The 26,312-nt window shown below is 37.8% G+C and overlaps 1 protein-coding gene across 3 annotated transcripts; it reads right to left on the bottom strand.

The window, feature by feature from the left end:
* Positions 1-644: 644 nt before the first annotated feature.
* Positions 645-26,085, bottom strand: zdhhc3a (zinc finger DHHC-type palmitoyltransferase 3a). 3 transcript variants are annotated; one of them, XM_041793541.1, is made up of 7 exons: positions 26,016-26,085; positions 22,007-22,427; positions 21,057-21,181; positions 20,703-20,799; positions 16,801-16,882; positions 14,531-14,661; positions 645-1,856 (listed from the first exon to the last, which is right to left on the bottom strand). In XM_041793541.1, the coding sequence occupies exons 2-7, from the start codon at positions 22,346-22,348 to the stop codon at positions 1,650-1,652; spliced, it is 984 nt and encodes a 327-aa protein (XP_041649475.1). In that variant the 5' UTR covers positions 22,349-22,427; positions 26,016-26,085; the 3' UTR covers positions 645-1,649. The 3 variants fall into 3 exon arrangements, with proteins under 3 accessions (XP_041649475.1, XP_041649474.1, XP_041649476.1); XM_041793540.1 differs by having other exon boundaries at positions 25,900-26,069; XM_041793542.1 differs by lacking the exon at positions 645-1,856 and adding an exon at positions 10,929-12,879 and having other exon boundaries at positions 25,900-26,069.
* Positions 26,086-26,312: the final 227 nt, after the last annotated feature.

Consider the following 26,312-nt stretch of genomic DNA (forward strand, 5'->3'; position numbering starts at 1 on the left):
GGATTTCCAGGGGGAGGGAGATCATCTGTTTTCGTTCAGAGGGTAATAATGTTAGATATTGTTTAGACCAGGGGTGTCAAAATTCCTCCACTGACAGCCACATACAGAAAATGTACTTCATCACATTTTAAAAAGCATCAAATACTGAGTAAAAAAGTAAAAAAAACAAACGAGATCCCAGCTTTCTGTCAACATAATGAAACTGCCAGCTGATCATATTTAACTGTACAACTCCTAAGTACATATTGAGTACTTTGAGTGAACTTTAAATGAATTACTTTTTACTTTTACTCGAATGGAAGCTAATTTTCACTGCTTAAAAAAGAAAAATGTGAAAGTTATGCAATCCTACAAAAGAATCCTAAGAAAAAAGTCTAAAGTAAAAGATAAAAAAGTCCTATTTATGAGATGAAAAATCGAAATTATGAGATGACTTTTAATCTCTTAATAAGATTTTATCTCATAATTCTGACTTTTTATCTCATAAATATGACTACACTCGTAATTTTGACTTTATTATCTCATTATTATTATTACTTTTTGTCTCATAATTTTGACTTTTTTATTTCATCATTGACTTTTTTGTCATAATTTTGATTTTTAATCCAAATTATTTGGACTTTTTGTCTCATCACAGACATTTTATCTAATAATTTTGACATTTCATCTCATATTTTCAAAATTTTAACTCATAATTACGACTTTTTATCTCCTAATTTTTTAATCCATTTTGGAATAAGGCTGTAACATAACAGAATGAGGAAAAGGCCCTGTGAATACTTTCTGGATGCACTGTACCTTTGTATGCAGTCTGAGCTATGAAATATCAAGGGGGTTTTCAATACACATTAAGTTGCATCCTCACAAAGGATTACCTCTGGATCTGGATGTCATATGAGCTATACTTTAAGTCCCTAATAAATGCATCATATAAACAGGGTCTTTAAAACCCTTGAAACTGTTGTCATGTCTGTGGTCCCCCATGTTTAGGATTTTGAATTGTCTAGTATGTAGCTAGCCCTTGTAAGGTCTCATGTTTTACAGATTCTCTTACTTTCACACTGATGGTATGCTGTTTGGTAAATGAACACTGGCATTAGAGCAGTACTTTGGATCGGCTGTTATCCAGAGCTACGATAGTTGCATGTGAACTGAGACAGCTGGATCATTTTATTGCTAATTTAATACCTTAAGCACTGTCTGCACCACTCCTAAGTAGTTGTCTTATAGTGGTCTATAGAAGTGGTCTAATTTTAATAAAGTCAAGTTTTCTTCATAAAAGTTATTTTTGTAAGAAAGCAGACTTCTGAGAGCCTTTGCATAGACATACCTGTGTGCAATCTAAACAGTTCTAATTCCAGCTAAAAACTCAAGACCTTAGCTGCCATTTTCAAAATCTACAAAGTCTTCACTTTATAAACTTCATTAGTCTCAGAAGTCTCATTTAAGCCTAGGTCTATCTCACTGTCAGCTCATGGAAGCTCTGAGACGAGGAGAGAAAGAAGAGGTGATGCTTTCATATAGAAAAGTCTTTCACATAAAAAATTAAAATTTTAAATCCAGGAGGTCTCCCTCTTTTTGGAAAGCCCTATTAAAATCTTAGGTCCACAAACTCCAGAGTTCCTCAATGTCCTGTGAGAAGAAAAAGGCTACTCTAGTGGTATCTCTATGACATCTTCTTCGATGATTTCGCCCTGTGGGACAGTGACATGCTCCTGAGGGCTTTTCTTACAGCTCAGCCCTGCAAAGGGGCTGCACCAGGACAGAGAGAAGGGGCCGCCAAACGCCATCTGCATGGCCTCCCAACATGGCACCTTCCCCCACTTCCCTGTCTCTCCCTTCAGACGCTCGATTCCCTAAAGAGGAAAATAAAGACGATGTGAAGAGGAGGAAGCAGAGACAAACAGGACTGGATATCCTTCTTTTACAACATGCAGATTCCATCACAGCTATCACACAAGGTGGATGATATCAACTGTAACAACACAGTATGATTAACTCTTTGGGCCTGTTTCTCAGACACAAACCAGACTTTAAGATATAATGCTTAGGAATTTGGTTTGGTGTAGTGCTACATGATTTGGTAATAATATGTGATTGCATAGGACAATACTGCAATTTGTGAATTAGATTATGATAATCCATAAATGGTCATGGGTAGGGCTGAACATTGCCATTGCAGTTTAACATGTGATTATTCTTCAGGTTCCCAGTCTTATAAATCATTCTCTACTATAACACACAAAGCTATTTCCCCCAGAAATTTATATCGAATCTCCCAAAATCTACAAATAAATTTTCAAAATTCTAAGAAAATAACTAAAAATTAAAAACCTGCCCCACCACTCCAAAAAAATGAAATCAAATTCCCAAAAAAATTCACATAAATTCCTCAAATCTTCATATAAATACTACAAAAAAATCAAAGCACCCCCCCCCCCAAAAAAAACAAACAAACAAATCAATATCTTAAAAATTTACAAATAAATTTCTCAGATTTTCATATAATTACCCAAAGGTTTCAAAGCTAATTCCCCAAAAAATTTGAATCAAATTTACCAAAATTAACAAATAAATGTTATAAATTTCCACAAAATACCTACAATTTTCTGAAGAAATTTACTAAGAAATTCAAATCAAATTCCCAAAAAGTTTAAAATAAATTAATCAAATTTTCAAGAAGATACTTTAAATTTTTTAAAGCAACCCCCCCATAATTCAAATCAAATTCTTAAAAATGTCAAAATAAATTTCTCAAATTTCTGCAAAAATATCAAAAAATTTCTAAGCAAAATCCCCCTAAAATTCAAATCAATCTTACAAAAATGTCTTAATGCAATTATTTTGTCCTATATTGCAAATTTGATGTGAATTGTAATGAAGGGAATGATGATTTTATGATCTCTTATTTTGAAGAAGACAAAAATATAGAAAAACAAGGAAATTAGGAACTTTTGTCAATTATTCTAGAAAATATTGACACTTGAATGTTTATATTATGTGTAGAGCAAAACTCCTCTGCTTAAAAAAAAATATGAAACTTATTAATTATCAAACACATTTCAGGTCAAAGAAAAATTGCACCCTCTGAGATTTGAAAATTGCAGTAGGTCACATGCGATTTAATCTACATGTCGATTAATTGCCCAGCCCTAGTCATGAGTTTACTTGGTCATCAGAGAATGATAGTTCTGAAGTGTTAATTTCTCAACTCAAAACATACAAATTTATGTAGCATAAAAATAAAAAAGTTTTTTTTTAATGTAGAAGAAATTTAAACCCCAATAGCTCTGTATACATGAACTATTTGAGGCAGGATTAGAATATTATTAGACAACCCTATAAATGTTTGTACTGAGAAACATGCCCAAAATGAAGAAAAAAAAAAAAAATCACAGTATAAAATGACTAGCATGCATCCTAAAAATAAAGAACAAACCACTGTGGAAGAAACTGAGATGTCAAATGGTCAAACAATGCATGCATCAGACGTCACTCATTTTCTCATTTATGTTTGGTTGAAAACACAAACAGCAAAAAAAAAAAAGACATGTAGCGCACTTTGGCCTCCAGGTTGAAATCTGCATGCTTGTGATGTGTTAAGCTCAATGGGAAGGCTAATACGACCTTTATGCAGCTTACCTCTCCTTAAATCTACAAAGAGTTGTCTGCCTCAGAAAGCTTTAGGCAGAGTGAGTTATCAACCAAAGCAAATGTATGAGTGTGGAGAGAACATTTCATGGGAAAAGAGGCAGAAACGGACAGTAAAGCGGGAATAGAATGAAAGACGAGGATGGAGGGTGTGAGAGGACCGAATGCAGGAAAAAGTGGAAAGCTTTTGTTCAACATTATTAGATAAAAAACAGACGTACAAGCATGTTTGGGTATAAATTCCCTCTTCAGTCAAATTAAGTTACAATAAAAAAGCAAACAAACACAGTTTTCCATTGCAACTGAGAAGTATTTATTCTCTGCGCATGTGCTGAAATATCTTCAGAATATTTAGAAAGAATTAAAATTTCAGTAAAAAACAAATCATCTCCTCCATCATTCTCACCAGCACGATCATACCAGCAGTGTATGACATCCAGGACTAAACTAGCCTTCAGCTGTACCATGCATTCAGATACCAAAGGATACAAACAATATCATGTAAACAAAGAAAAGGAATAAAATGCACACTTCAGAACAGAGCAGAAAATCTCCATGATAAATACAAAGTGCAAATGAACCTTTAAGTACTCATGTTGATGTGAATGATAAAAGTAAGATGTTAGATGCTTTAACATGAGCTATGATAGTGCAGAAATGCAGTCCAGAGGAGTGTACCACAAAGTGAGCTACACATATCCAGGCTTTCTGTGAGTATGTGAGCTCCACAAAGACTTAAGCTCAGGTTTGAGGGACTGTGAAGCAGGTTCAGACTTTCTGTTGGCTCAAACTTTATGCACCTACACAGAAAAGAAGTTTAGTGCGTCGTTTGACACTTCTTCTACACCGCTGCATGGAAAGAGAAAGACACAGCAAATTTTTATTTTCAGTCCTAGATTCTGTTGTTTTTTCCACCTCGTTTATTTCAGTTGTGACAACTTCATTCAAATTTTTAACTTTAAGAGTGATACACTTAATTTTGGCTGCATAATCAGGAAATGAGGTTAGGTCCTATAACCTCATGTCACAAAAACGGTGGAAATAACTGCCAACTTGAAGTCAAATTTGATGTTTTTTTACTGTGTGAAAGTCTAATCAGCTTAATTGACTATTTTTCATAGAAAAAGCAGCCATCTGGATCTGACTTTTCAGGATATAAGGTCCAAACATAAAACCTAAGTCTCTTCAAATGCTGTGGCCTCTTTTACCATTGGGATGATTTGCTGAAATTACAGGGTGAAGTGGGACGAGTACAGAAAACCTGGTATTAAACATAACACATTTAAAAACCTTTTCAAGTCCCTGTTCTTATATTTCAGGACCCTATCGCATCTCCAATTTCTAATCAGTGACAACAATGTGCATATTTTGTTCAGATTGTAAGATAAAAATGTGTCACAAGTCAAGAAAATGCAGATAGCATTTGTTGTAGTAAGCAAATAAAGTGCTCTTTAAGATGCTAACAGCACTAGCTATAACAGACTCTGTGCCAGTGTTAATTTTGGCAGCTATTTTAGTCTTATTTTAGTCTTTAAATGAAATGCATTTCAGTTTTAGTCACATTTTAGTCATTTCTACCCTTTATAGTTTTAGTCTAGTTTTAGTCAACAAACACTCAAAACATTTTAGTCTAATTCTAGTCCATAAAAGACCTCACATTTTAGTCCAGTCTTAGTCCAAACATTTATTCTCCTGCCTAACTCTGGTACCAAGTCATGGTAGTGTGTTCTCTGCACCCTGCCAAACCTGGGGTCCCTGCTTTTTACAGCTGAGAGGCAGAATAGCTACAGCTGCATTGTATTTTGACAGATTTACCCACAGTGGAGAAATATCACAGATTTTGAATGCCCGACAAAAACTGTGTTACATTTTAGTCTAGTTTTATTCATCTTGAAAAAAATTAGACTTAGTTTTTGCCAGTTTTAGTCATCACAGATCTATTTTGTTAGTTTTAGTCTAGTTTTTGTCACAAAAAAGGCTGTCAACGAACATTTTTAGTCATAGTTTTAGTCAAGGAAATTAACACTGCTCTGTGCTGGTACTACACTGGGTAAAAGCTTTCTTGTAAAGCTGCCTTTTATTTGTAAAATCATGTTAAATATCAGGTACCGGCCCCAGCCTCAGCTCCAACACCTTGAAAACTTGAATTTACTGATCATTCACATGCACACAGCACTTGATTACATTAACCTGCTAGCTAGAGAAACAGTGGAGCTTCAAGGATGTTCTGATGGCTCAACGGGCCAGACCTTAAACAAGCATGCAGACTGACGTCAGATCAGTTCAATCAGAATTTCACTAGTGATTCAAACTTACTGTACAAACAAAAGCAGAAAAACTAGCCTACAACTTTTTGACGAGGTAAAAACTGACAACAGCTTCAAACTTTAAGACCTTATGGTTTTGCATGTAAAAAGCCTTCACCTTTGCTAAACTGATTTATGGACTTTTAACACTTTTTATTCCCTGTAGACAACCTGGGTGGCTGATTATGTTGCCTACGTCAGCAGTTCTCAAACTTTTTTGCCCAAGGCATAGCAAAGTGCAAACCAAAATCTAAAGGCACACCATAGTCATATTGATGCAAAACACCCTCTATAACACATGCTATAGTATCTTTAGTTGTTATATTGTTGTTGAAATAATGCATGTTTGTGCAAATTTCCATGGCATACCAGGGAGCCTTGCCATACATTCGAGAACCACTGGCCTCTGTCAGCCTTTGATGGGATGCACAGTTTACATCACATGTTAATTTAACTGCAGAGCTTCATTCATTACTGGATTTAGATCTTGACGACCCTGTCTCATACAGCAGGGCTGTTTTTGTTGAGCTGCTACAATCAGGATAGTACAGAAGAGCTTCTACAAGGGAGCTAAATTCCTCCACAAACTGTTTGTTTGTCTTGTCTGTTGTGTAGACTGTAGCTGCTGTGCTGATTGAATCTTGAAATAGTCTGAATCAAAAGAATTATAACTTTCAAGCATTATAAGGCATGATATTTAAACACAGCAGTGCTGTAAACAGCAATGACTTTAGTTTTAATGTTAATATTACCTCCTGTTTATTGAGTTTATCAAAGTCAATATCTTTGCATAAAGATTAACAGTTTAAAGGGTTGCATTAACTGTGCCCAGTTCTGATCAGAAACATGGTGCTATGATTTTAAAAAGTTTCCATCAAAGATCTATAACGCCTGTGAAAACCATTCTCATACAAATTTTATAATTTATGAGAATAATGATACTTTCCAGCTGATTCATGCCTGAAATTCTGAATCTATAACCAGCTACAGACCAGCTTATGGATTCAGAGCCAGCTCCATAACACAGAAAACTTTATCTTAAAGCTCAACAGAGACCAGGATCACCCTCTTATCTCACTTCATGGTACACCCCTCAGCTAAGTTCCTGTTTTGCAGTTTTACATTTTATATTGTCAGTCCCTGCTTATTTATTTATTTGTACCAGCAAATACTATTTTAAAGCCAAGCACTGTCCCTTTTTTGATGAAGTCCATTTAAAGCTTACTAAACTATTCCTGTAAATGAGGCATTTATTTACCCAAACTAAAGTCATTGAAATAGGAAATTAACTCAAAAGCCCAGCAGGCGCCAATAGCTAACAAATGTTACTGCTCCAAACACAAACAAGGAGTGTTTGTGGAACCTTTCATCAAAAAAGGGAGAATGAGCGTGTTAGAGTGCTGTTATTGGCAGCCTGATCGCCCACCAACAGCTTTCTAACAAACATGTTTAACTGCTGAAAAGACAAACTGAGAGTGAAATTTAGATGGACTAAAACCATGCCATGTCTTCAATAATTTCTCAATGACTAAAGAAGTGTGGCACGTTGTTTTTGGATGAATTCTGTTAAAAGGAACAAAAATGTCCTGCCTTGTTTTAGTCAAGCATTAAAAAAGCAAAAGAAAATCCATGTCTACCTGCCATACTTTTTTGTGTCAAGCATGTATCAGAGAGGAATCAGGGAGGACGATCTACATTATGGCAACATGAACAGTCGCTAGTAAATTCAATTAAAACACTGCATTAAACTCCCTTTATCACATCATTTTACTTACTTCAGAGGAATAATTCAGTCATTTGATGCTCAAATACAACACCCTGCTGAAGGACCAGTTTTTCTCATTCTGTTATAAATAATTACTGATAAAAGGATCCCATTGATTTCAAAGCAACTCATTTAAGATTTTAGGTAAAAAGAATAAATGAAGTAATGGTTTAGCATTGGGAAGGAGGTGTCAATTTATTAATATGTGATCAGTTAATATTTATCTTTGATTTTCTAAACCATCACAGCTAATCAAATATTAACAATTATGCTTGAAAACTGGTTCTTTCTGTGTGCTGTATTTGGCATCATCTGAAATAGATGACCTTTAAATGGACCCTGAAAGTACAAGAAACTGAAAATTCATCCATTCGGTTTTACAGGGGGTTGATTATTAACAACTTCATCTTCAACAACAGGAACAACCCATATCCATATCTGGTCATGGACTAAAAACGGTCTACCTACCACCATTTCATCTGTCAGTACGTTTACATGCGGTTAGAACGATCTCTCAAAGTTGGACTAACATGTCAAGATAACTCTGTTGGAGATCAGGTCCTCTTGCATGTTTACTCCTCAACTGAATCCAGACTAGACTAATCATTCTGCACATGATCGTTAGTTTCGTAGAAGGTTACAAATAGGAATAGGGATCTTTAGTTTTATTGATATCGATACTTCTTATTGATCCGAGTCCTCATTGATACCACTATAGATACTTTTCTATAGTTTGGTGGAAAGATAAAATGAGAACAAATATTTACACTAGAAGTAAATACATCTTGCACGGCTCCCGTCTAAACCATTTGGGCCCGGTTAGAAAGTGACAGGACCAATCAGTGTTGAGGGGCAGTACTTTTGGGTGCGGTGGAGTCGTGACGTAAGCAAGCAGCGACAAGAGGCCGGTGCAATTATGGCGGAAGACATTAGCGTGGATGCTGCTAAAGCGCCAGTTTATCAGAACTTGACGACATTTCTTCATAAAAAGAAGAACAACGAACAACACTGAGCTGTTTTCTTTAATTAAAAAAAGAAAAAAGTCCACAGTCGCCATGGTTCGCATTACGCAGTTCTCCACAGCTTACTCCTTGGTAGTGGCTACGTCACGTGTTTTGTTTCTCTGAATAGCCCATAAAGATGTGACAGACAGAACGTTCATCCAACCACCCTCTGAGTAATTTTTTTTTTCAAATCCTCTGCCCTTTCCCAAACACCATCTATGGAAGGTTTTCCAGATGGATGTGCGAAACAAATCCATCTGGCGTGTCAGGTTAGATCTAAGCAGAGTAGTGCTTGAGTTATAAAGACACAGCCTGTCTCTGTTTCTCAAATAAAACTAAATTTTCCCTTTTTTTATGTGACATTTAAACATATCATAACATGTTGAATATAGTCGTCTAATTTACTGAGGTTACCTGAATGCATCATATTTCCCATCTTTCAGCTCATTAAGTTCACTAATTAACTTTAATTCTGCTGATTCCACCACATATTTCTACACTGGATTAATACTTTTAACAAACAGGACAGGAAGAGAGGGATTTGAGTGTCTATTACTCCCAGCATAGGCAGATATGATTGCATGCGACTCGCAGGCGCAGTCTTTTTTTCTCAAGCTGACAGTTGAAGGTAACAGCACAATACTGATGTTCTATTATGTTCCCCCTTGAAAGAACTGATGAATGTTTTTACACCAGTTGTATCTTAAAATGACGTTATGTCACAGTATCGATAAGCTAAAACGTTATTGATTTTTGGGTATTAGAAAAATACAGAACCGGGTCTTTACTGACCCGAGTTTCGATCCCCAGTCCTCGTTCTAAGTACAAAGCAAAAGCAAAGTTGCAAAGTTTTTGCCCTTAGATGTGACAATAAGCTAGGGGAAAGGAATGAGTCACGTTCGTACCAAAAGTGGAGCAAAGGCCAGGTACAAAAAGTGCAGAGCTGTAAAAGTACTCATCTTTTTTTCACTGTTTGACATAAAACCATTAAAGTCAACTGACACAAGGTCCAATGGTTTTTAGTTCAAAGTGGGAATTTCACCATCTAGTGTGGATGAGTTTAATCTACTTCCATCAATAAGTTCATGCTCCTCTGGTGCCTGAACACTTGGACAAGAGCAGTATTACTTTTAAACGGCCTAATGAGTTATATTCAACATGACCAGACTTTAGTGTGCATGTAAACGTACTGACTTATTAGCATTAGGAGTAAGGTTGTAAGGCCTTGTTTAGCCTTAAGGATATGATCATCTTATTTTTGGAATCCAGATTAAATTGTTTGTGGTTTAATTGTTAAAGACTTCTAACCAATTTGAATGTTAGTAATGGCCATTACCTCCAATGTCCACATACACTGGCTGTGCAGCCATACACTCGTGAAGCACAGTGTGGAGCAAATCACTCCCTTTCTAGTAAATCTTTGCCATTCCACTGCCGCACTTCGCTCTGGCTCTGGCATGTCCCAGAAGCCCCACTCTGCTTCGCTTTATTGAATCAATCCATGTAGAGCAGATCGATCCACAAAGCTGGATATATGTGCAAGGTATCCAGTGAACCTCCAAATACAACACAATGCGCGGCCTCCTGATAGTAAATCATCACTATATAAACATCACTTTTTATCCTAAGAAACAAGCAACAGGTCATTGGGAGGTCAGTGGGTCACAGAGCTACAACAGAGCCCCTGACAATGAAGTTAACGTTAGAGGTGGAAAACCACAGAATTTTACATGAAACCACACATCCTTTGTAGCAAACATTAATTTTTTAACTTCCTATAGGCATAGTAGAAGCAAAACAGTAATAGAATCATGTTAAAATGAACAACTAATCTACCCAAAAAAGGCAAAATAATCTGCAGCTGGTATTCAGCATCCACATGAACTCTTATGAGGCTTTTCCATTACATGGCGCGGCTCGGCTTGACTTGGCATGGCGGCCCAGCGCAGCAGGGGATTTGCTTTTCTAACACAACCATGCTACCCGTTTGACAGCGCGTCTCAAGCTGACGATGCAGCTTGATCTCTCTACACTGTCTGATCTAAATGGCTTTAAATTGTGTTAAAGCAAAAATCAAACTGTAGACCAACAGCGCTGCAAGCTGCTCTTTCCATATTCTCTCTCTCTCTCTCTCTCTCTCTCTCTCTCTCTCTCTCTCTCCGTCTCTATCTCCCTCTTTCGCCCTCTCTATCCGCGATCGGTAAACAAACAGTAATTCATGCTTATCACACAAGGAGAGAATTTGCCTGCATTTAAGTTAAAGTACAGTCTCATTATTGATTTGTGGGTCTCTAGAGAGCAGAAAATAAACACAATCATATTTTTGGATTTGGCTGTGAGAACGGCATGCTTTACTAGCGCCAGTTAATAAATTAAAGACAGACTCCATCATGGGCAAAATGTTATGAACACCTCCAGCATTTAATTTTTAAAAGTATAGAATTTATTTGTCTATAAGATGGGGATGGGATCAAACTTTTGTTATTAGTAGGTGCAGAAAAAGTTGTATTCCTGGATCTGTTCCTTTCTGATCTCACTCATCAGTGTGAGAAGCCATGTGTAACTATCCGACTGTAGTATGCACAAAAATCTCAAGTTTTGGTTTTGTGTCATTAATATTTAAGCCATAGAGTGAGTGCTGACACCACTGTAACAGAGTTATGGACAGTTGGAGCACAGTCAGGGATAAAACCCATCTCCCCTGTCTCCCTGTGGGGTGAAAATTTATCATGGAGGGGGGTTATCAGTAGATGAAGGGGTAAATCTTCCCAGCAAATTGGACCCTGCGAAGTGCTTCAACGTCAGCGCGGTGCGCTTGAGGGTGGGGCTGGCCTGCTCTAAGTGCTCAGCGCTGCCAAACTGGTGATGGAAGTGCAAATCAGCATGGCTTGGTTTGGCTTGGCGCAGCCAAAAGCCGTAGTGGAAAAGCCCCATTAGTTCTCCTTGTGACCTTTTACCCTCTCGTCTCAAGCTGCTCAGGGGTGAGCTGTACTGCACTCTAGACACGCTTCCAGTGTGCCTTCAGTCGGGGGAGCGCTGTGCAGCCAGTTTATGTGGAAATTGGAGGTAACAGAGAATGCAGCCTTAAGGCACTTCTGAATTGGCTTCACTAATGACCCAAGGCTTTATCTGCTTCATACTTAAGAAAATACTTGTCTGGTCGGTTTGAGGTTAAAAGGGCCAATTCATTCAAAATTAGAAGAAACACATTTTATCACTAACATTTTGGTGTCATGTAGCCTCCAAATTTGTCCACTCTTATGGCTGTTTGTTTACAGGACAGCAGCATTTTGTTTGTTTGAAACTGATTTTTTTTTTTTTTAAAAGGGGTTCCAGGGAAACAGTTAAAACAGTTTGGTTGTGCTCTAGCTCTCTGTCTGTTGAAATGAACGGTTTCTTGCCACTGATGCCAAATGTTTTCCTATGTTTGGTTCATGTTAAATCTAAAAGTACAGTCTGGACTGTTTGGTCATAAATAGGTGATGTATGATTGATCACTTCAACTCTCGTGAGGTGCCTGGCATATTTAGTTTAGTGCCATTCCAGTAATACATAGATTAATCAGATTAAAAGACCTAAAACCAAAACCATCACTTAGGCCAGACACAGTAGGAGATGAGTCAGAAAACAGGTTTTGGTGGGAATCAACTGAACTTAAACTTCAAAGATAAGAGTAAACAGAGCAAGTAGAAAGGCTTCTGATACAACAGAAATAGAAATAGCTCAGAAAAAAAGAATTTTCACAGTGTTTGAAAACACGATTCATAAACTAAAAAGTGTTTTCTTTTTCTCTGCAACTCGACTCACCCAAAGGCAGCACAGAAATAAATGTATAGCGCACTTAGTTGGCAACACAAAAAGCAGATGGTTAGCTGTCCATGGCTAGCGTGGGAGATAAATCAAGTTCAGCATTTGGAGCGACAGACTGCCATAGCTGAGCAGGGCCTCCCACTTTGGTTCTGTTACAGCCGCCTCGTTTCCCTGCGCTGAGCTCTCACACCACATACTGGTAGGTCTCAGCCTTCCCGTGGTCGGGGGTGGAGAAGGGACTAAACCATAATAAGGAGAAAGGGTGTCCAAATACCGCCCTCATGTTCATCCACTTAGTTTTTTTAGCCCATCTTCTCTCTTCCTTTTTCAACTGCTCTATGCCCTGAAAACGAGAGACAACCACACTTCAGTTGGTTGGCTTAAGTTAATCAGTCAGTGATCACATGTGCTAAGTTTTTCAGCCCACTTAAATTAAAAAAGCATCAATTTTTAAGCACCTGATCCAACAACAGAAATAAAGCAAAATCTATTGGTATAATGAAGCATTTCTGTCCCATTTCTGTCCTTGATGTTTTTGAATTGCCCTGTGCCTACATGCTCTACGCATAACCAGTCTTCTCTTTTGAGGTCTTCACTGATCAAATGATGGACCTGAATCCTTGCAGAAAGGGTGTGTAGTGGGGAAATAACCACTAAGGTTGTTGTAGCTTTTCCTCTAAAATGTTTTAAGTTAATTGGAAAATATCACGGCATTTATCATGAGGGATATTCACAGCAAACTTATTTATATTTATCAGCATGACTTATCACTTTCAAGTCAAGTGTCTCTGTTCATCAGATGTAATCCGTCTCGTCTGCACAATATTGCCACAAAACACTCACGTTTTCTTTCCCCACTAACATTAGATCTGGAGTCAAAGTTATCTTACTAGATTGTTTCTTGTTAAGTGTTTAATTCATCTTCCTTCTTGAACCTTTGAACATGGTCACGAAATGCTGCATCCTTCTCAGTGTTTTATCTTTGCAGCCCAAGGTCAAAAATGGAGTCCCAAATCTGCTTTTTAAAAGCTTCTGCATTTTCGGTACTCTGAGTACCAAGTGTGGTAAAAATGGTATTGTATAATTTTTGAAATGTGGTATCAAAGTATCATTTTTTGACAACCTTATTACCCACCACTGATGAAGCCGTGGGAGCAAAGTGTGGTTAAGCGTTGCACACATCGAACCTGTGACTGAAGGAGCTCGGGATCAAACCCACATCCTTATGGTTGCGAGACGACTGACTCTACCAACTCAGCCACAGTTGAAAGCTTAGGAACATTCCTAAAACAGATATGTAGTCTCCTGCAAAAGAATAAGACCTCAGATTGACCAGTTTGGCCCTATTCTGCATGGGCTTTGTTAGTGTCTCTGATTCAAAGGTCCATTTAGACCTGTGAAGACCTCTACTCCGGTTTCCTCTCCCTCTGTGTGCTGTACAGTCCCTCACCTCGTAACAATCAAAAGTCTCCTACATGCATGAGTTGCAGACAAAAAGAAGCAGGAAAATAAGCATGGTTTGGTGAACTCCGGTACACTGGCACATCAACAGGCCAAGTGATTTTAGGATGTCACCAAACCACAGAGAGGGGACGCTGATTCCATTACCCACTGATACATGGACATATTATTATTCCTTGAAATTCATTTGCATCTTTAAGACTGCACTTAATGATTTTAAGAAATATTTTCTACCTATTTAACTGCAAAATACAGCGAACAGTGAGCTCCTTCATGAGCAGACACAAAGAGATTTGATATTTGACCCTCAATACTTCAGATACTGCTGTTTGTTAAACACTGAGTTCTCAACAGAGAAGTTATTTTTTGCAGAAAAACTCTTATACTGTTAACAGTTAAAATCAGAACAGGAGAATAAAGGCTGCTCACGTTAGAAAAGCAAAGGTTGACACCAACAGGGAGAAAAGCAGGAGGAAATACTGAGATATGAGGACAAGAGGAGGGGGCTGTAGGTCACTACATGGATCACTTACGGTCTCGTCGGTACAGATGGAGTGGACTTGGGTACCGAACATCACAGAGGTGAAGATGAGAAAGAGGAGGCCCTCAAAGCACAGGAGTATAAGGAGGATGACTGTAGCTGGAGGAGAGAAGGTACTGCACTCTGGGGGATGGAGGGACATGGAGGAAGAGATATGAAGAGGGTGTATGAGGAACTATGGTAGAGTAAGATCAAAACAACAATCACAGTCTACTGGGAATTCAGCAGCTCTACACTGAGGGTATGAATCTTTAATGCAGTGCTGTGGTTACAGGTCACGTCACCTACTGAGGGTGCTGTAATGAAAGGGTAGGGGCATGTGGGTATCCAGGATCAAGATGATTAGGTTGGAGACGGTTGGCTTTGAGAAAATTGGCAAGAGGCTGAATCCTCCAATGTCTCAAATGTGATGTGTCAGTGATGGTACATTTTTGCATTTATTTTGGGACTGTCCATTAATCTATCAGTTTCTCTGGTGTTTATAAAAGCAATCTTTCTCCTGACAGAGACTTTGCTCTTTTTGGAGACTCAGCACTAATTTGAAGTGCCAATTCAAATGGGAGAGGACGTGGGGTCCCTTTTGGCAGCTTTTAGAATCATTTTAGATGCATCTGCAGTGATTGTGTTATGTCGTTTTCTTCTACTGTTCACTAACGTGCATTTCCATCATGGAGAGAGGTCTTAGCTTCTGCCTGAGAATGTAGAGATGCTGAAAAGTACCCGACTTTCAAGCCAGGAACATAAAAATCTCCACTATATTTTGCTTTATATACAGTGCTTAACAAATTTATTAGACCACCCTAACCCTAACCAAAGTAAGGTTTATGCCACAGCTGCCCTAAATTAACAGCATTGGTAATTACCAAAATCATTTTTTATGTTTCTGCAATGGTTAATACACCAATATGTAGAAGCTCTTTAACCCAAATGATGTTTTTAATGCTACAATATAATTATTATTGTTATCCATGAATTTTCAAATTTACTGATTTACAAAAAACTGAAAAAATAGTAAAGCACGTTAATATTTCTTAATATGTCAAATTATAGTTATTTACTCGAATTCCAGAACAGAAAAATTAGTTTCAGTGGTTGAATGTTATGCTTGATTAATTTTTTGACGTCTCAGAGAAGCCCAGTGAGCTGGCTCAAATTTGGGTATAAAAAGGTAAATGTAGTTTGAAATTCCTCATTCCTGTTGTTGAAAATGAAAGAGTCCACATTAAAGCACTTCATGATGCTGGATGGTCTTTGAGACAAATATGACAGGTCGTCTAATAAATTTGTTAAGAACTGCATTTTATTTTGGACCTGTTTAAAATGACCTTTTTTCCCACTTTTATAGATGCATCCAAAAGGTGAAATTATCAATTTAACTTTTTTTTTAAGGTAATTAATATAAAAAATGTGCAGGTTTTGGGGTTTCTGAGCCAGAAAGAACAGTTAAAAATAAAAAAAGACTACTTTGTTAGAAAAAAGGAAACAGAAGAAAATACATTTTTTCCAAATGGTTTTCTTCAAAGCAATCTTTAGATTCCAGTCATATTTTGGACCCAAAACCAGGATTCAAATCGAATCGAAGCGTGGGTTGAGTACATCCTTACATTACTAAATAACAATAATTCAATATCCTGCATCCCTTTATTTCAGCATGTTAAGTTACATGAAGGAATTCTGAATGCTGAGTGATGTTTTTGGAGTGTACTGTAAAGGGCAAATGAAAAAAGTCTAGAAACAAGTAGCTCAAAACAGGGACACATACTACAGCAGAGATGGACATACTTACATCAATAAAGCTTATTTTCCTCGTATACTGGAACAAGGACAGTAGTCAAATCAAATGGCCTCAGTAAGCTATAATTATAGTGTGATTTATAATGCATGTTAACCTACTGATTGTAGTCTTCAACTAGATTTTTAACAACAGGCACTGTATGACCATTGTTGTTTTATGTGCTCTAAGTTCTAATCTGAAAATGCTGAAACAAACAAAAAGAGTATCTAAATAAAAACATTGTGCAGGAAGATGTTTAGATCTGTTTTTGAAAAAGTCAAGTTTTTTATGATGTCAAAGATTAGATTGCATTAGTACACCGTTATGACCTTATGCTTGTGAAAACCTTTGCACACTTGTCAAAGCACTTTGTAAACCCATTTTTAGAAGTACTATACAAATAACACTCTTATCATTATATTGTTTAGAACAAAAGAGGTTTACTGTATTTATCAAAATTATTAGTTTTTTCACAGAAAGGTACTCACTTGTCCAATCGTCTTCAAAGCAGTTGAGGAAATGGAAGACCACCATGACCAGAGCGTGCAGAGAGATGAGTGCAATGTACATCTAAGTTAAAAATGAAGAAAAATATTAGAGGACCTACTGAAGAAACTCTCAACACATTCCAGAAACTTCATATAATTCAACCAGAGAATTTCTTCCACTGGTGTCTATACTGCATACAATAGCAAGGATTTTGCATCAAACTATTCTTTGCTTTACTGTGATTTTATAATAGTTTGTGGTATTTAAGAACAATATTTTTAACATCATTATGCCTCTTTTAATTGAAAGACATTAAATGACGATTGAAAGATTATAAACACTATTGATAAATATGTCTTTTTGCAATTTCTACACAAAGATAATTTGTTCCTACATCTGTGTAAAATGTGCACCAGGACATCTCTGCTGCAAAATATTTAAATGGTACTTGAAATTGATCATTGCTCCTGCAATATGAAAACTGCACATATTGTGATTCCAGTACAGTTTTGAGTAATTGCTCTTCTCAAATTATGTCAATGCTTTTAACTCAGAACTAATAGTATTAACATTAGTGATCACAGACAGCATCAGATCAACTCAGACTGATTGCTGGTGGCCATAAAACACCGTCTGCACTCCCTTTCTCCAACAGTGTCATCATTACAGAAGCTGATGAAAACAGATGTCATCCCCTTGCATGTCTCTTAGGATACCACATGACAGTTTAATATTAAAGACAACAGGCATTAAGGGGACTCTGTTTACCCAAAATATTTGTCTTTCTTTTTATGTCAAAGACAAAACTAAAAGGGGAGAGACACAAGCGACTGTCTCATCTCAAGGGTGAAATGAGCAGCACATTCACAGTATAGCTCTATACAGTGGTAGCATCTATCATGTTTGATTGTAGCCTTCCATGTGGTCCAGAAAGGGTTGCCATACTTTGCAAAATATCTTCCTCTGATGCCTCAAGTGATAAGTTGTCTTCTTCTGAAGGCTTACATCTGTTCCTTTTAGAGAACCATAGTTCTACATTAATACAGAGGTTAGATTTCCATTTTTATGCAATGCATTTTGCAGCTATTACAAGCAGGATTTCTATTAGTTTAATAGCATATTTACTCTTTAGATAAGTTTTTGGAAGTTTGCCAAGGAGACAGATCTCAGGGTCCGTTGGGAAGGCAACATCAAGTACACAAGAGATAAAACTGCAAACCTCCTGCAAGGATTCCTATAGAGATCAGATATGTATTTCATGAATAACTACACCAAGACAAACTGAGACGGGCGCATTCAGTAAAAGGTCACCAGTTTACATGGTCAGTGGTAGAACTGAATTACCAAGCTTATTCTAAATATTTTTACAGATGTCGCCTTTTGAAATAGAATTTATCTGTTTTAGCTGGTTTGACTGGCATGTTTGTCTGTGCAGTAACAATACCATATTCTCCATTTGAAGAATTTTCAACTTGGTTTATCAGTTTGTCTTAAAACTAGGGATGCACCGAAAATTCGGCCACCGAAAATTTTCGGCCGAAAATGGCCCAAAAGTGCATTTTCGGTTTTCGGCCGAAAGACTTTTATCACTGAAACAACAAGGCCGAAACACAATGTTGTGATGATGCAAGCCAAAACCTCGGCCAGCACGCGCTTGGATCAATGGTTCTCAAATAGGTGTACGCGTACGTGAAGGCACTCCAGGGGGTACGCGAGATTTTAAAATACATTCAGGCTATTTAAGAAAAATAGCACCCTTCTTTGCACGTCAGGAGCGACACGATGTTGCGAGTATATTACGTACATTCTAAAATCACATTCGTGCTGCGAATGTCTGCGGTGTGTTTTCTCTGTCCTCTGATAAACAGTGATATTTATTGAAGCGGAAGATAAAAGGAGGTTTGTCCTTCTCTGTCCTTCACTCCATGCGTAACGTGGCACTTTTACGCACAGCCAGGCTGTCAGTGCCGTTTTTTTTCTCGGTTTCATTCACTGTGCCAGCCAAGTTTGGACGAGGAGGGACTGACTTTTCATTCATTCTATGTCAAATATGATCAATAAGAGTCATAATATTGCACAGCTGAGGCTCGCGGTGAGAGGAGTTGACTCTCTCCACAGCACGGATTGGCTCACCTGTTTGTGTTCAAGACTGTCCAGAGGAGTCATTTAGCTGGTTGATCTGGAGCTTTTATAAGTCGTATGTCTGAGGTCAGAGGAGACTGTGTTGGTAAATATTTCACTAAAGTCCCGTTAGTTTAGAAACAGCTTCAGCTGTGAGAGTTTCAGCACACATAGTGATGGTGGTGCCAATTTTTAAGGTAGACAGAGGAACAAAAACGTCCTCCTCTCCAACACCACCTGATATTTGATATCTCCTCATATCCCTCTGTATCAGTGCTTGTGTTTTTGCCTCTTTTTTTTTTTTAGCCTGGTAGAGAGGGAGACAGGCGACAGGCAGCCCAACATGTCCACATGAGCGCAAATGTGCTACTTAAATATCCGCAGCAATGTCGTGCTGCGAAATGATGTTGCAGGTGAGGAAGCTTGCTTTGACTCGCTACAGGTTCTAAATGTAAATATTTTGTGTAAATAATTTGCATGAAAAAATTGCGTCTAGAGTGTAAGGACCTTAAGTTTATAAACTGGAGTTAATATTTTGTAGGCTCTTAAATTTAATGACCCTAAAACCCCCTAAGTCTCCCCCATGACAGGATGGTTTGACCCACACTGGCACATGCCTGCCAATAACTGTATTCACAATCACTCCATTCATAAAAAGTTTTATGATTTATTTTTTGTGAAGAAATGCTGATCTGTAACTAAGTTCATGATTTTAGTTTGAGAAGAGAGAAGTCTTTTTTATAACTTGTTTATTATTTACAGGTTTTTAGTTCTTTCTAACTCTATGTTTTTATTTCCAAATTGTTCCAGAGAGACCACTGCAGAGTTTTGCACACCTCTGGGTTTAAAGCCTTTCCAGTCACTGTTTTCAATAACTACATTATTTTGAATTCCCACATTTAGAGATGAGAAGATGTGCCATGACTTTAGTCATGCATTTTTAATATCTAAAATGTATGAAAAAAAAAACTTCTATTTGTAATTTGAAAGTGTTTATCAGTTACAAAGTTTGATAAATCAGACGGCTGTCACAGCTCTCTTTAATGTCTTTCTTTTTGGTCAAAAAGCTTTGCGCTGTTGGGGGGGTACTTGGCTGAAAAAATACTTCACAGGGGGTAAATGACTGAAAAAAGGTTGAGAACCACCGGTTTAATGTGTACATGATTGCGGTCAAGTTAAACATTTTATTTTGTATTTTATGTTATTTTATATTGTGCATTGTTTGAATGAAGTGCTTAATAAATATTTACATAATTTTGTAATTGATTTATTCTTTGAAGCATTAATGTTAATTTTTGCAATTGCAATTGATTTTAGTGAGGTTAGTACACAGTCATAGCCATAAATGCAATGGTACAAATAATTGGCATAATAATTTCTTTTGGTGTTTCGGTTTTCAGTTTTCGGCCTTGGTTTCCTCATTTTCGGTTTTCAGTTTCGGCCAAGAATTTTCATTTCGGTGCATCCCTACTTAAAACCTTTCATTTATGTTGACAGTCACACCTCCTCCACCTCTATTCTACCCCTACCACACACGTATACTGAACTTTGCATCCTGTCATATTAATTTTTGAAGATGTGGACAGCCAATGCAAAGAAATGTGAGCGAGTGAATCTCCTGCACAAAAGCTGCTACTTATTTTAGTATCAGCATCTTTTTAGATCTTTATAACTTATTTTAAAAGGCTAAACATCTATTTTAAGCAAATTCTCCAGTTTTCAACCCCTATAAAGTTTATTAGACCACATTATGAAAGACTTATTTTTAAAGTGAACTTACTGTGAAAAGCACAAAATACTTTTGGTTGTTCTCCCCAACACAGTTATTTACCCAGGGGCAGTGGTGGTCCATCTTCCTTATGCATCGTTTGCAAACACTGTGACAGATATGGAAGTAAGGTTGGAATTAAAAAGGTTGTCATTAAAGTAAAATCAATAGCCAACTAAATCGAGCGTCAAATATAGAACAATTCTACAAAGACAACAACAGAAGAAAGTCAAATTCTACTTCAGAAATAAACCGTTGCACATATTCCATCAGAACAGTCTGACTCCTTCACTGCAGCTGTAAACGCACACAGCTGGGTTTATAAATGCCAATGCTGCGATGACTTTCATGTCCTGTTTGTCCTACCTGCAGTGGTGTGCTCGGTCAGGCTTGATGCTACAGCATTTGGGGCATTTGTAGACCACCTGTCCTGGTTTAAGCTGAAGGCTCTCTATGTATTCCTTTGTGGCATTTCCTTTTGGCACTGCTCCCTAAAAAGAAATGAGAGCACCAAGTCATAACTGCAAGCATGATAAGAGACTCAATATTTATCAGTAATAAGGGATTGGAACCGAAGTCATGTCTATATACTGGTTTTGGCTGGAAAGTGATTTATGATTTATTTATCTTGATATTTCTTCTGTAAAGAGATAAATGGTTTTCACAATAACAGAATTATAAACTTTAATATGATTCTTGTAAAAGTCAAATAAGACTGGCACCTGTTTGATATCACAGCATCATAAATAAAAGTCCAAGAAACTCAATTTTTCATTTTTTTTAGAGATGCACGGATGCATGGGTTTGACATTGGCATCTCTGCCAGTATCAGGTCTTTTAGCAAACATCAGCCAGTAGCAAACAATGTGGACATTAACAGATATTAGTGTTTTATCAGTTTAATGCTGGCTGATCTGGTGCTGAGTGATGTATGTGGTGTCTTCTGTTGTCACAAGAGTTACTGCCCATTTTCCCCAACCATTATTTACATTCACAGCAGCCTACAGCCAAAATTCCCGGCTCCACCAATCAGAGACGATGCTGTGGCACATATGATCATACATCGTTTCACACACAGGCAGCTCGTGAAACTCTACCTCCAATGGCCCTGGCATTAATAATGAAATCTAAATAGCAGCATGGACTGAATAATTTTGGGCTGATTAGGGACACCAGGAACGAGGAAGTGGATGTGTCTGTTCTCTTCACTTTGAAGGGATTTTCTTTTTAAATCTAGGGGTTTAGTTCCTCTTTAAGCATCAAGGCTTGTCATTCCTATCCTCTGTGTACAAATAACTCAAGCGAGTCCGACTTACAGGGTCAGTGCACATTGCTCTAAGGTGTGAGGCGAGGGCGAGGAAGGCCAAAGTGTTGAACAGGGTCCCGTTCACAATGCTGTAAGTCAGATTCTTGGAGGGCAGCAACATCACAAAAACCACCACGAACTCTGCGTAGAACACCAGCAGCCAGGTGATCACGGCGCAAGCGATGCCGCAGGCGTCCCTGATGAACCACATGGCAGAGGCAGAGGAGGAAGTGATGACATCTTTGGAGATGGGGATACGCTGCTCGGTCTGTACGCAGGTGGTCCCTGTCCCGGCCCCTCTCAGCCCACGCCCATGCTCCACATCCCTGTATCTGTGCACCGGGCTCTTCATCCTTCATCTAAGCTATTCCCCTGCTGTTGCAGCCAGCAGACCCTCTGTGCATTCAGGTTTCAGTCCGAGTCACCGCATGCTGGAAGAGAGAAGAAGGAGGGTGGCATGTTAGAGGCAATTCAAAGTTTGGTTGTTTAGATTTCCCACCTGGACATACAGAAGTTTCACTAAACAGTAAACACATACCAAAATTTAATATACTGTTGTCAGGGCAAAAAGGCAAAATAAACATTTTTCTAAAGAAATGTAACTGGCTTAATAGAGGACAGTTTTTGTGCTGGACAAAAGACTTAAACTGATCTAAATTTTGGGAACCAGGAGACATTGCTGTCTCTCTCCTCAGGTCTGGAAACACTGAAGAGACTTTATAAATATAGCTGCCGGCCCACAGGTGGTGGAAATAGACACTGTGGTGGCAGACAGGCATGCAGCAGGCAGAAATAGGCACACCTTCAGCATCAGTCAAACCAAATCTTGAATCCTCCTCCATGTCTGTGCAGAGGTGTTTGCATGAGTGCAACCACAATAATGTTTTCATGGTTAAACACAAGTGAAACTGTTGAGATACTGGTAGTTAGTTACACCAAAAGAAGTGATGGAAAAACATTGGAATCTGTATCAGAAATTGGTTAAAACATTGCTACTTGTGTGGGTGCAAATGTTCTATATCCACTTTTGGCATGGCCTAATGGAAGCTAAGAAATCATTAACACACAGGTACAATAAATGTGACAAAGCAAGATAAAGACTTTGGTCAGGTCTGTCCCTGTCACGTGACTTACTTACAATAATAAAGTGAATGACACAGCAGATTTATGTTTCAAGATGAAACCTTGAAGAGGAAACGCTGGCTGAAACCAAACTTTCCTGTTCTACAATAGAAGGGTGTCAGAAAGTGCAAAGTTCCTAACAAAACACATCCCTGTATTTCCCAAGTTTGGACCCCATTAAAGTTAAAATGAAATTATCTACTTTGGTTGAAAGTTAAAAAACTTGACAAACAGCTTTTCTCAAAATTTATCATTTTGGGGGATACAACAACCGCGAGATCTCTGTCATCTGGAGGGCATAGTTTAGCATCTCATGACAAAAAAAAAACAGAAGTGAAAGTTAGTGTGACAGTTGAGTGTGAACCTCAGACTAGTGTATCTTGTTATTTACTTTCCAAACAGCAGCATCACTGGCTCTGTGGTTTTGTATATTTCAACCTGGTCGCAGAGAAAGGGCAGGCATTGATTTTTCTCTAAATGTAAGTAAAGATCACTCAAGTGAGGTCTAGATAAGGCTTTGCTGTTAGCTATTGATATGGAGTTCTTGGTGCTGCAATGGTTTAAACTGTACAAAACTGAAAGACTGCATTGGTATCATTGTTCTCTGTGGTTGTCCAGGAAGGTTAACTTGTGTCACTCTAAAATAGGGATGCACAGACACCACATTTTTCCAGTCTAAGTCTAATCAAAGAACCTACATTCACATACTCACCAACACCAATGTAAATATGATTACTTAATAATACAATTACTGTTCTTTGAAAGAGTTGGATGTTTTTAAAATTTCCCTGGGATGTTCTTCTTTTCTCCTCTTGACGATTTATCAGTGCATATTTTTCTACTCCTCTACTTCTGTCATCCTCATTTCAGTTCAAATATTACCAAACTGCAGCCGTGGCTCCAACTTTGACTATATACTCACGTAATGAAAGGCAAGCATTATGCTTTAGAATGATACCAAGTTCAGTCTCTGCAATAATTTATCAGTATGATTACTTTGACTTGACATCGTCACTGTTACTAATTTTGGCACTGACCAGTGCATTCCTACTCTAAAGAGAAAACTACATTAATGTCATGTATTGATTCAGCTTACAATAATGTAAATTTGCAGAAAATATAAACATGAATAAAAATAACAAACGTTCAATAAAATGATTGTTTTCAGTCAGAACCAAAATGGTAATATGCTTCTTAACCAAAATACCCTGTTGAAATTTATTTGTCTAGATGAAAACTTATACATATAGTAATTTAAATTATATTTTAAGAGTGCTTTTTTGTAAATTTTCATATTCTTTTAAGTTTGAGAAGCTGACTTAATAAAAGGTATCTGTGCGGGAAATTTGGCATTTGGCCCATATGGATTTGATTTGGAGCTGATTTTATATATATCAGAAAAAAATTATAACCTATATTTTTTAATAATTTGGGGTAGAGGGGGTATGTCTTCCCCTTTGGCTTTGTTTTAATTCTCTCTACAGTCTTATAATGTCCTGCCCCCAACACTACCTGACTGGCTTGATGCCACACAACAATCAACCAATCGACACTCAAGCCTGGGTGGCATTGACACAGGGAAAGTAAGGCATCATTTCCTATTTCCTGATGCTACTGTGTGCCATTCCCAATGTTGACAGAGCTCGTGCTACTCCTTAGTTTCCTTAGTTTCTTAACATGAAGTTTTACTTTGCCACATTAAGCACATTTTGCTTGTCATAACAGTATTATTATTAGTAGTATTAACATTCAATTAGCAAATCATGAATTTGGAGACATAATAGGTCCACAATGCCCAGCTCTAAAAAAAATGTTGAAAACTTATCATTTTTTCATGTAAATGACTTCTGATTTTTTCCTTCATATCTGATCAATATATTTTGTCAATAAATAAATAAAAACTAAACATAATGGCACTGGCAAGGACCTCTCACGTTTTTAACATCTGTTGTGACAACAACCACAGAGGCATGTGGCTGAAACTACCAGATAACACAGTAACGCCTTACAACGTTACACCTGCATAACAGGTCAGAAAGCTTAATGTAAGTAAAATGTTAACTGTCGTCGATTCCCAACCTTCCGCGAAGCAAAAGCAACTCTTGCCACTTCCGAAAGCCTTTAAAATGTCCGTAGTAAACGACAGATATCTTTATGGCTTTAATATGGTTCAAATAAATCACCACTTATATCAGTTATGGTGAAGTAGTTATCGATTACGAAATCGACAGTCCCTGATAAATCAGGTCGTTTCCTCAAAATCGGTCCTGTTGGGTGTCACGTATCAATGTGTGACCGGGTTAACTTGTGACTTTGAGCCGTAATAAGTGGTTGTCGTAGTTACAACAGATGATGAAGACAAAGTGTCCTAAAGCGTGGCCCTTGCATTTATTTTTTTTATTTGTCACAAATACATTTTGGTTTGTCAACATCTAAACCATAAGCTTTTATTAGGACCGTTTCGATTTTTATAACTTCGACAAACACCACCGTATTCAGCTGAAAGTCACCGGTTTTAACACGGTCACTCTTTAAACCGTAACATGGATCATCTCTCTGCTAGGTAAACAAGCTAACAGCGTAACCTTTAGCCTGTTAATATTTCCTAATGTTGCTTTCCTTAGGTGTAAACCCGTTCATACGGTTTTATAGACGAGGAAACTGACCAAATCCCGAACAAGCCCACACATTTTTCTATGTTGGGTTAATGTTAATGACAGACAATTTTAGCCAAGGCTAGCTGCCTGGCTACCTACACCTTCAGACTGAGCGTTTACTAACCTGTTAGCATAGTCTTGTCAGCGTCATTCTCTTCAGCTGTAAAAGTATCAGGAGATAGGGAACGCCTGTCTGCCCTCTCTTTACATTAATTATCATTACTTTCCACTTAATCTCACCTGCAACACGAGCATCGTTTTGTGGAGGATGCTGAGTGCCCGGTTGATAGCTCCCTGTCGATGCCGTGCTCACGCCCCTTCAGCAGCATGACGTCATGACGCAGTATATTGAGCCAATGAAATCATCGGGAAGGTTTCCAAGCGCACTACGTCAGTGAACATGCCCAGACACACCTACTTGTTTTCAGATCTTAGAGCCATGGAATTTACTTTTGTGGATTTTGCCGGTATGTAAAAGTATACAAATAGTTGTTTGATATAAAAGATCATGACTAAATTCATTGATTAACCAAAGTA

The sequence above is a fragment of the Cheilinus undulatus genome, linkage group 8 (genome assembly GCF_018320785.1).
Source record: "Cheilinus undulatus linkage group 8, ASM1832078v1, whole genome shotgun sequence".
NCBI classification, from domain to species: domain Eukaryota; kingdom Metazoa; phylum Chordata; class Actinopteri; order Labriformes; family Labridae; genus Cheilinus; species Cheilinus undulatus.

What these genes read in the sequence shown, in the direction of transcription:
- zdhhc3a (XM_041793541.1), bottom strand. Translation starts at nt 22,348, where the DNA reads ATGAAGAGCCCGGTGCACAGATACAGGGATGTGGAGCATGGGCGTGGG. An exon ending in GACCGAGCACACCACTGCAG is followed by an intron (nt 20,800 to 21,056) that starts GTAGGACAAACA and finishes TATCTGTCACAG; the next exon opens with TGTTTGCAAACGATGCATAA. An exon ending in CTTTGAAGACGATTGGACAA is followed by an intron (nt 14,662 to 16,800) that starts GTGAGTACCTTT and finishes TCCATCCCCCAG; the next exon opens with AGTGCAGTACCTTCTCTCCT.